We start from the raw sequence: 10,670 nt of genomic DNA on the forward strand, positions 1-10,670 counted from the left end.
TGAAATGTAGGACATACAACTTATGCCCATTCCAAGGCTTCCAGTTAAGCTTAGCACATAGCAGTACTGCAAGCAGAAATGATTAAACAGATTTTTTTTCCCTAGTATTAGACAGGTATTGCAGCTGGGTTACTAAAAATAAACCCCAGGTCCACCCCAATCCCTCAAACGAGCCACAGCTGTGGTTAACAATGATTCATTTGCATTTTATTATTTGGACCAAGAGAAGAAACAGAAGTTGTCTGACTTTCTTCACACCAACCAATAATTTTGCATTTTAAAGTTTGGGATGTTTTCCATAATGAGCTGAATCAAAAATCTATTTGAAAAATATATATTTATATAAAAAAAGATTCAGGTTGTTTGCACATAAAACATCAATTGATAAGTTTCTTTTGTCTTTGATTCCATGTTGTTGGAAAGTTTGACCAAGCTTGCATGCTAATTTGTCCTTAGTAGCAAGTATTACAGGCAGTTTCTTTGTCTAGTGAAAGGAGAACCCTTTTTCAACACAATCAGAACTCAACAGTGATTCAGAAGCAACATTCTATCCTTAATACTGTCAGTTTTGAGCCATCAACATGAAAATCCTTGATAAGGTGGAGAAGATGTCGCCAGGAATCGATTAATCGATGTGCCTAAGAGTTCTGCAATACTATTTTGCTTAAGTTTTTTTTTTTTTGCACCATTGATTGATTTTTAAAAATCCATGTGTATTTTTCCTTCTGTCCAAAATGTTCTATGTAACAACATTGACTCTTTCAGATTGTCATTTTGAGTCTTCTTATTTCACCTTGCAGGACGCCAGGATGCTCACACATTCCCCCCTCCCTTTTTTTTTTTTTTTTTTTTTTTTTTTTGGCCTTAAATTCATTAAAAGCACTGCTCTGTCATAGATTCATACGCAGGTGCTCTGGCCGTTTGGAGATCATGGGAAAAGCTTGTTTTTTGTATGGCCCAGAGTTCGGCTGTCGTATTGGAAGTGGTGCTGATGCTTCCCCACTCATTGTCACATCCATCTGCTCTATTCCACTGGTTTCCACTGGGTACTCCACAGGTGTCTGAGGATTTGCTGTGCTGGCTGAAGCACCTCTTCCCCAGAAATCCCCCGGAGAAAATTTGACTGGGCTGACAGGTGTTCGTGGGCTGCCAATAAATCTTCGAGGTGATCGGATTTTTGGTTCAAAGGAAAACTTTTCTTTCACACTTTCAAGTACAGATGGAGCCACATATGTGAAACCCAGAAAGACCTGGTTGGCACTTTCACTGAGAGCTGAGTCATCTGGGCTGTCAACAGGTGTCTGATGTGCAAACTTTGAATCAAACTGACTCACATCCTCTTCAGATTGCAACAGGGGTTTAAACGGAAGCTCCACCTTCCAAGCCAGAAGTTCTTCCCAGTTAATATGTCTGAAGAAAGGATGAGCCTGAACTTCTCCAGCATCCCCAGGACCAGCTCCAAGACGAGAAGCAGCATTTCTTTTTAGCAGCTTTTTAAGCAGATCTCTGGCTTCTTGCGTGAGGTAGGGAGGCAAATTGAGTTTACATTTGAGGATTTTATCAATTGTTTTCTTTCTGTTCTCCCCAGTGAACGGGGGTGCTCCAGTCAGCATGTCATACATTAATGCTCCCAAACTCCACCAATCCACAGCACGATTATGGCCACTTCTCGTCAAGATCTCAGGGGCCATGTATTCTATCGTTCTACAAAAGGTATGTGTGACTGTTCCATCATGAATAGATTCTTTGCATAGTCCAAAGTCTGTGAGTTTCACGTGACTTTGGTGATTAAGCATGATATTCTCCGGCTTCAGGTCTCTGTAGATGAACCCCTTTTGATGTAAATGCCCCAAAGCCATGGAGATTTCTGCCAAGTAAAAGCAGGCTGTGTCTTCCATAAATATTCCCTCTCTTTCTAACTGCATAAATAGTTCTCCTCTGCTGAGATACTCAAGGATGAGGTAGAGTTTTCCACCAGTCTGAAAGGCATAAATTAAATCCACAATGAAGGGATGCTTTACTTCCTCCAGAATATTCCGTTCTGCTTTTGTATGAGCTGTATCTTTAGCATTTCTTACTATCATTGCCTTTTTTTTTTTTTTTTTTTTTTTTTTTTTTTTTTTTTTTTTAAATCATCATTTTATTGAGATATATTCACATACCACGCAGTCATACAGAACAAATTGTACTTTCGATTGTTTACAGTACCATTACATAGTTGTACATTCATCACCTAAATCAATCCCTGACACCTTCATTAGCACACACACAAAAATAACAAGAATAATAATTAGAGTGAAAAAGAGCAATTGAAGTAAAAAAGAACACTGGGTACCTTTGTCTGTCTGTTTCCCTCCCCTACTTTTCTACACATCCATCCATAAACTAGACAAAGTGGTGTTTGGTCCTTATGGCTTTCCCAATCCCATTGTCACCCCTCATAAGCTACATTTTTATACAACTGTCTTCGAGATTCATGGGTTCTGGGTTGTAGTTTGATAGTTTCAGGTATCCACCACCAGCTACCCCAATTCTTTAGAACCTAAAAAGGGTTGTCTAAAGTGTGCATAAGAGTGCCCACCAGAGTGACCTCTCGGCTCCTTTTGGAATCTCTCTACCACTGAAGCTTATTTCATTTCCTTTCACATCCCCCTTTTGGTCAAGAAGATGTTCTCCGTCCCACGGTGCCAGGTCTACATTCCTCCCTGGGAGTCATATTCCACGTTGCCAGGGAGATTCACTTCCCTGGGTGTCTGATCCCACGTAGGGGGGAGGGCAGTGATTTCACCTTTCAAGTTGGCTTAGCCAGAGAGAGAGGGCCACATCTGAGCAACAAAGAGGCATTCAGGAGGAGACTCTTAGGCACAAATACAGGGAGGCCTAGCCTCTCCTTTGCAGCAACCGTCTTCCCAAGGGTAAAACTTATGGTAGAGGGCTCAACCCATCAAACCACCAGTCCCCTATGTCTGTGGTCATGTTAGCAACCATGGAGGTGGGGTAGGCGAATACCCCTGCATTCTCCACAGGCTCCTCAAGGGGGCACTACATCTTTTTTTTTTTTTTTTTTTTTTTTTAACTTTCCCTTCTTTTTTCAAATCACCTGTATGAAAAAAAAAGTTAAAAAGAAAACAAACATACAATAAAAGAGCATTTCAAAGAGACCATAGCAAGGGAGTAAGAAAAAGACAACTAACCTAAGATAACTGCTTAACTTCCAACATGTTCCTACTTTACTCCAAGAAAGTTACATAATATAGCAACATTTCAGTGAACTTGTTTCTACTACAACCATCAGAAATTAACAGACCATAGTCATTTCTGGGCATCCCCAGAACGTTAAATAGCTTATCTGTTCTTCCTGGATTATTGTTCCCCCTTCCTTAATTGCTCTCTACTGCTAGTTCCCCTACATTCTACATTATAAACCATTTGTTTTACATTTTTCAAAGTTCACATTAGTGGTAGCATATAATATTTCTCTTTTTGTGCCTGGCTTATTTCGCTCAGCATTATGTCTTCAAGGTTCATCCATGTTGTCATATGTTTCACCAGATCGTTCCTTCTTACTGCCGCGTAGTATTCCATCGTGTGTATATACCACATTTTATTTATCCACTCATCTGTTGAAGGACATTTGGGTTGTTTCCATCTCTTGGCAATTGTGAATAATGCTGCTATGAACATTGGCGTGCAGATATCTGTTCGTGTCACTGCTTTCCGATCTTCCGGGTATATACCGAGGAGTGCAATCGCTGGATCGAATGGTAGCTCTATATCTAGTTTTCTAAGGAACTGCCAGACTGACTTCCAGAGTGGCTGAACCATTATACAGTCCCACCAACAATGAATAAGAGTTCCAATTTCTCCACATCCCCTCCAGCATTTGTAGTTTCCTGTTTGTTTAATGGCAGCCATTCTAACCGGTGTTAGATGGTATCTCATTGTGGTCTTAATTTGCATCTCTCTAATAGCTAGTGAAGCTGAACATTTTTTCATGTGTTTCTTGGTCATTTGTATTTCCTCTTCAGAGAACTGTCTTTTCATATCTTTTGCCCATTTTATAATTGGGCTGTCTGTACTATTGTCATTGAGTTGTAGGATTTCTTTGTATATGCAAGATATCAGTCTTTTGTCAGATACATGGTTTCCAAAAATTTTTTCCCATTGAGTTGGCTGCCTCTTTACCTTTTTGAGAAATTCCTTTGAGGTGCAGAAACTTCTAAGCTTGAGGAGTTCCCATTTATCTATTTTCTCTTTTGTTGCTTGTGCTTTGGGTGTAAAGTCTAGGAAGTGGCCTCCTAATACAAGGTCTTGAAGATGTTTTCCTACATTATCTTCTAGGAGTTTTATGGTACTTTCTTTTATATTGAGATCTTTGGTCCATTTTGAGTTAATTTTTGTGTAGGGGGTGAGGTAGGGGTCCTCTTTCATTCTTTTGGATATGGATATCCAACTCTCCCAGCCCCATTTGTTGAAAAGACCATTATGGCTCAGTTCGGTGACTTTGGGGGCCTTATCAAAGATCAGTCGGCCATAGATCTGAGGGTCTATCTCTGAATTCTCAATTCGATTCCATTGATCTATATGTCTATCTTTGTGCCAGTACCATGCTGTCTTGGCAACTGTGGCTTTATAATAAGCTTCAAAGTCAGGGAGTGTAAGTCCTCCCACTTCGTTTTTCTTTTTTAGAGTGTCTTTAGCAATTCGAGGCATCTTCCCTTTCCAAATAAATTTGATAACTAGCTTTTCCAAGTCTGCAAAGTAGGTTGTTGGAATTTTGATTGGGATTGCATTGAATCTGTAGATGAGTTTGGGTAGAATTGACATCTTAATGACATTTAGCCTTCCTATCCATGAACATGGAATATTTTTCCATCTTTTAAGGTCCCCTTCTATTTCTTTTAGTAGAGTTATGTAGTTTTCTTTGTATAGGTCTTTTACATCTTTGGTTAAGTTGATTCCTAGGTACTTGATTTTTTTAGTTGCTATTGAAAATGGTATCTTTTTCTTGAGTGTCTCTTCAGTTTGTTCATTTCTAGCATATAGAAACATTACTGACTTATGTGCATTAATCTTGTATCCCGCTACTTTGCTAAATTTGTTTATTAGCTCTAGTAGGTGTATCGTTGATTTCTCAGGGTTTTCTAGATATAAGATCATATCATCTGCAAACAATGACAGTTTTACTTCTTCTTTTCCAATTTGAATGCCTTTTATTTCTTTGTCTTGCCGGATTGCCCTGGCTAGCACTTCCAGCACAATGTTGAATAACAGTGGTGACAGCGGGCATCCTTGTCTTGTTCCTGATCTTAGAGGGAAGGCTTTCAGTCTCTCACCATTGAGTACTATGCTGGCTGTGGGTTTTTCATATATGCTCTTTATCATGTTGAGGAAGTTTCCTTCAATTCCTACCTTTTGAAGTGTTTTTATCAAAAGGGATGTTGGATTTTGTCAAATGCTTTTTCAGCATCTATTGAGATGATCAATTGATTTTTCCCTTTCGAGTTTTTAATGTGTTGTAATACATTGATTGTTTTTCTGATGTTGAACCATCCTTGCATGCCTGGAATGAACCCCACTTGGTCATGGTGTATGATTTTTTTAATGTGTCTTTGGATTCGATTTGCAAGTATTTTGTTGAGGATTTTTGCATCTATATTCATTAGGGAGATTGGCCGGTAGTTTTCCTTTTTTGTAGCATCTTTGCCTGGTTTTGGTATTAGATTGATGTTAGCTTCATAAAATGAGTTAGGTAGTGTTCCATTTTTTTCAATGTTTTGAAAGAGTTTGAGTAAGATTGGTGTCAGTTCTTTCTGGAAAGTTTGGTAGAATTCCCCTGTGAAGCCATCTGGCCCTGGGCATTTATTTGTGGGAAGATTTTTGATGACTGATTGGATCTCTTTGCTTGTGATGGGTTGGTTGAGGTCTTCTATTTCTTCTCTGGTCAGTCTAGGTTGTTCATTTGTTTCCAGGAAATTGTCCATTTCTTCTACATTATCCAGTTTGTTGCCATACAGTTGTTCATAATATCCTCTTATAATTTTTTTAATTTCTTCAGGATCTGCAGTTATGTCACCTTTTTCATTCATTATTTTGTTTATATGGGTCTTCTCTCTTTTTGATTTTGTCAGTCTAGCTAGGGGCTTGTCAATCTTGTTGATCTTCTCAAAGAACCAACTTTTGGTGATATTTATCCTTTCTATTGTTTTTTTGTTCTCTATGTCATTTATTTCTGCTTTAATCCTTGTTATTTCTTTTCTTGTACTTGGTTTAGGATTGGTTTGCTGTTCATTTTCTAGCTTCTTCAGTTGATCCATTAGTTCTTTGATTTTGGCTCTTTCTTCCTTTTTAATATATGCGTTTAGTGCTATAAATTTCCCCCTTAGCACTGCTTTTGCTGCATCCCATAGGTTTTGGTATGTTGTGTTCTCATTTTCATTCGTCTCTATATATTTAGCAATTTCTCTTGCTATTTCTTCTTTAACCCACTGATTGTTTAGGAGTGTGTTGTTTAACCTCCAGGTATTTGTGAATTTTCTAAGTCTCTGATGGTTATTGACTTCTAATTGTATTCCATTGTGGTCAGAGAATGTGCTTTGAATGATTTCAATCTTTTTAAATTTATTGAGGCTTGTTTTATGTCCCAGCATATGATCTATTCTGGAGAAAGTTCCGTGAGCACTAGAAAAGTATGTGTATCCTGGTGATTTGGGATGTAATGTCCTGTAGATGTCTGTTAAATCTAATTCATTTATCAGATTGTTTAGGTTTTCAATTTCCTTATTGGTCTTCTGTCTGGTTGATCTATCTATAGGAGAGAGTGATGTGTTGAAGTCTCCCACAATTATTGTGGAAACATCAATTGCTTCCTTTAGTTTTGCCAATGTTTCTCTCATGTATTTTGTGGCACCTTGATTGGGTGCATAGACATTTACGATTGTTATTTCTTCTTGCTGAATTGCCCCTTTTATTAGTATGTAGTGGCCTTCTTTGTCTCTCAAAACATCCCTGCATTTGAAGTCTATTTTATCTGAGATTAATATTGCTACACCTGCTTTCTTTTGGCTGTAGCTTGCATGAAATATTTTTTTCCATCCTTTCACTTTCAATTTCTTTGTGTCCCTGTGTCTAAGATGAGTCTCTTGTATGCAACATATTGATGGTTCATTTTTTTTGATCCATTCTGCGAATCTATATCTTTTAATTGGGGAGTTTAATCCATTTACATTCAACGTTAAAACCGTGAAGGCATTTCTTGAATCGGCCATCTTATCCTTTGGATTATGTTTGCCATATTTTTCCCTCTCTCTATTAATATCCTTTATTGTACCCATACCGAATCTCTTTAGTACTGAACCTTTCTCCAAGTCTCTCTGTCCTGTCTTTGTTTCTCTGTCTGTAGGGCTCCCTTTAGTATCTCCAGTAGGGCAGGTCTCTTGTTAGCAAATTCTCTCAGCATTTCTTTGTCTGTGAAAAATTTAAGCTCTCCCTCAAATTTGAAGGAGAGCTTTGCTGGATAAAGTATTCTTGGCTGGAAATTCCTCTCTCTCAGAATTTTAAATATATCGTGCCATTGCCTTCTCGCCTCCATGGTGGCTGCTGAGTAGTCACTACTTAGTCTTATGCTGTTTCCTTTGTATGTGGTGAATTGCTTTTCTCTTGCTGCTTTCAGAACTTGCTCCTTCTCTTCTATGTTTGACAGTGTGATCAGTATATGTCTTGGAGTGGGTTTTTTTGGATTTATTCTATTTGGAGTTCGCTGAGCATTTATGATTTGTGTATTTATGTTGTTTAGAAGATTTGGGAAGTTTTCCCCAACAATTTCTTTGAATACTCTTCCTAGACCTTTACCCTTTTCTTCCCCTTCTGGGACACCAATGAGTCTTATATTCGGACGCTTCATATTATCTATCATATCCCTGAGGTCCATTTTGAGTTTTTCAATTTTTTTCCCCATTCTTTCTTTTATGCTTTCATTTTCCATTCTGTCATCTTCGAGGTCACTGATTCGTTGTTCAACTTCCTCTAGTCTTGTACTATGAGTGTCCAGAATCTTTTTAATTTGGTCAACAGTTTCTTTAATTTCCATAAGATCATCCATTTTTTTATTTAGTCTTGCAATGTCTTCTTTATGCTCTTCTAGGGTCTTCTTGATTTCCTTCATATCCCGTACTAGGGTCTCATTGTTCATCTTTAGTTCTTTGAGTAGCTGCTCTAGGTGTGTCTCTTCTGGTCTTTTGATTTGGGTGCTTGGGCTTGGGTTATCCATATCGTCTGGTTTTTTCATATGCTTTATAATTTTCTGTTGTTTTTGGCCTCGTGGCATTTGCTGTCCTTGATAGGGTTCTTTTAGGGTTTGTAGACCAGTTGAAGTCCTTATCTCTAATTTATCAGATCTACAGCTTCGTGGAGTACACTTTCTCTAACTAACCAGCAGGTGGTGTCCACGAGCCACCTGTTCTCCACAAGCCAGATCTCCCCTGCTTAGCCTTTTTGGTGAGTGGGGGAGTGAGTCTTGTGGGGCCCAATTGGTGTCCCAAGCTTGCGTGTGTAGTTGGTGTTGCCTGCCCTGTATGTGGGGCGTGTTTCTGGGCAGTCGGGGAGGGGGGGTGGCCCTAACAATCAAATCTCCCTGATGATCCTAGAGTTTTAAAGCTACTGCAATAGTCTAATCCTTCAGTTCAGTCCTGCCAGTTTGTCTCTGCCACTGACCCACAAGTCTTTGGTATTGGCGTATGGCTCCTGAGACTTGCAAGTGGGCCCCTCTTCCAGGCTGTGCACCCCGGGTCCTCTGTTGAGGGATGACTGTGCTATGTCACAGGTGAGTGCCGTCCCCCCAGGGCAGTTCTGGGCTGCTGGGCTGTGTTGGGAGGCTCCCAGTCTGCTCAAATGATGGCTGAATGGGGCTCTGTTAATTCACACTGCTCCCCCTTCCCAGCTCTGGGACATTCAGCTGAGGTTGCAGGGAAGGCTAATGTCCACGCCCAGTTTTGTGGTGTGTGCCTGTTATTTGAAGCACTTCCGTCACACTGGGTTGTCTGGGGCAGCTCTGGGCTATGGGGCTGGCGATGGGCAGGAGTGTTTCCTGTCCACCAGGATGGTGGCTGTGAGCGGACACCCCCCTTTTCTTGGGAAGTTGTGTTGTTTAGTGAATTTTCTCAGCCACTGGATTATTGCCTTTTGTCTCAGAGCTCTCTTATTTCTGCTCTTGACTTGACGTGCCCAAATTTCAATTCTTTGAAGCTTTCTGTATTGAGCTTCTTAGAGTAATTGTTTTAGAAAAAGCAAAAAGGATTTAAAAAAAAAAAAAAAAAAAAAAAAAAAAAAAAAAAAAAAAAAACGGCCCTCCTCAGAGATCTAATGGGTTATTGAAATGCTAATAGACAAAGCAACCAGGGCCATTAAGGAAAGGTGCCCTGGGCAGAGAGATCAGCCTTGCTTCGGGATTTGCATATGCGCCTCAAGGCCTGATCTCCGCCCTTCCCCTTTCTGTGTTCACCAGAACTCCAAAAATCCTCTGCTTTTACTTTGGAGCTTCTCGTGTTGTTTTCCTTCTATGCCCGTCTCCTCTCTGCTGGGCTGGCTGCTCTCAGAGTCTCTGGTGTCTGGCCTCAGTCTATCTATGGTTGGAGTTTGAATCAGTAGAATGAGTTTCCGATGAGAGCAGCCACTGCAATTCTCCCTTCTCCTTCCTGGAGCTGACAGCCCCTCCTCCCCCGGGACTGAGCCTGGCAGGGAGGGGCGCGGGTCCCCTGGCCGCAAAAACTTACAGATTTCGGTGATCTCAGCAGTTCCACGTTTTCATGAGTGTTGTATGAAGTATGCCCAAAGACAGATTGCTCTGTGGTGTCCAGTCCACGCAGTTCCTGGCTTTTTACCTACTTTCCTGGAGGAGTAACTAAAACATACAGCTCACCAGTCTGCCATCTTGCCCCGCCTCCTATCATTGCCTTTTTAAGCACCTTCATGGTAAATATTTTCCCAGTATTTGCGCCTGTTACTTTTCGTACTTGAAAAACCTTTCCATAGCCCCCTTTGCCAAGTACCCGAAGTAGCTCAAAACATTCTGGTCTGATTTTTTCTGGCCCTCTGTTCACACTAGTTTCTGAGATTTCAAATTTCTCACAATGTTCCATGCCAAGTTCATATGGTCCAACTCCCCCATGGTCCATGCTTTCATTTAACTGACCCCTGGAAGATGCAGCAGAGCCCCCTTGCTCCCGAAATAAAACTCCTGGTGGCTGTAGCAGCAGTGGCAGCGCTACTCCCGACAGACGTTTTCAGCTGTCACTTCTGACAGCTGAGCGCTTCCCCCTCCTCCAGCTCATCCTCAGAACCCGCGTCCTCTGGCTGGTCCAGGTCTATGTCAGACACTCCTGCCATGTCCTCAGCTGCCCTGTCTCGGAAGTCCGGCGCTGGGTAAAAGCCGGCCCGCCTCCGCCTTCGCCTCATGGGCCCGGACCCGCCGCAGCCACTGCCGCCGCTGCCGCCATCACTGGCTGCTTAGGCCCACACTTTCTTTACACCATCACTCTAGTGGTCTGTTTACGTGTCCCTTGTCCTAATTACTCTGTAAGCCCCTCGGAGGCACATCTTATCAAGCGTCTTACGTATCTAGGGTCTTCCCCAGCACTTGATATAGAGGAGAAGCTTGGTAAAAGCTTTTGACC

At 41.0% G+C, this 10,670-nt stretch overlaps 1 protein-coding gene across 5 annotated transcripts; it reads right to left on the reverse strand.

The window, feature by feature from the left end:
• Positions 1–669: 669 nt before the first annotated feature.
• On the reverse strand, positions 670–10,452 carry LOC119507124 (ribosomal protein S6 kinase beta-1-like). Of its 5 annotated transcripts, XM_037800228.1 has the most exons (4): positions 10,292–10,452; positions 9,951–10,191; positions 1,354–2,087; positions 670–1,260 (listed from the first exon to the last, which is right to left on the reverse strand). In XM_037800228.1, exons 1-4 carry the CDS (start codon positions 10,450–10,452, stop codon positions 891–893), a joined length of 1,506 nt encoding a protein of 501 aa, XP_037656156.1. In that variant the 3' UTR covers positions 670–890. The 5 variants fall into 5 exon arrangements, with proteins under 5 accessions (XP_037656156.1, XP_037656154.1, XP_037656155.1 ...); XM_037800226.1 differs by having other exon boundaries at positions 670–2,087; positions 10,313–10,452; XM_037800227.1 differs by having other exon boundaries at positions 670–2,087; positions 10,020–10,191.
• Between the last annotated feature and the right edge of the window lie 218 nt (positions 10,453–10,670).

Source organism: Choloepus didactylus, chromosome 12 (assembly GCF_015220235.1).
Source record: "Choloepus didactylus isolate mChoDid1 chromosome 12, mChoDid1.pri, whole genome shotgun sequence".
Classification (NCBI taxonomy): domain Eukaryota; kingdom Metazoa; phylum Chordata; class Mammalia; order Pilosa; family Megalonychidae; genus Choloepus; species Choloepus didactylus.

Coding starts and splice junctions, on each gene's coding strand:
- LOC119507124 (XM_037800225.1), bottom strand. CDS start 10,452: ATGAGGCGAAGGCGGAGGCGGGCCGGCTTTTACCCAGCGCCGGACTTC. Junction 10,192..10,291: donor GAAGCGCTCAGCTGTCAGAA/GTGACAGCTGAA, acceptor TGCATCTTCCAG/GGGTCAGTTAAATGAAAGCA. Junction 2,088..9,950: donor CCATGAAGGTGCTTAAAAAG/GCAATGATAGGA, acceptor AAAAAAAAAAAG/GCAATGATAGTAAGAAATGC.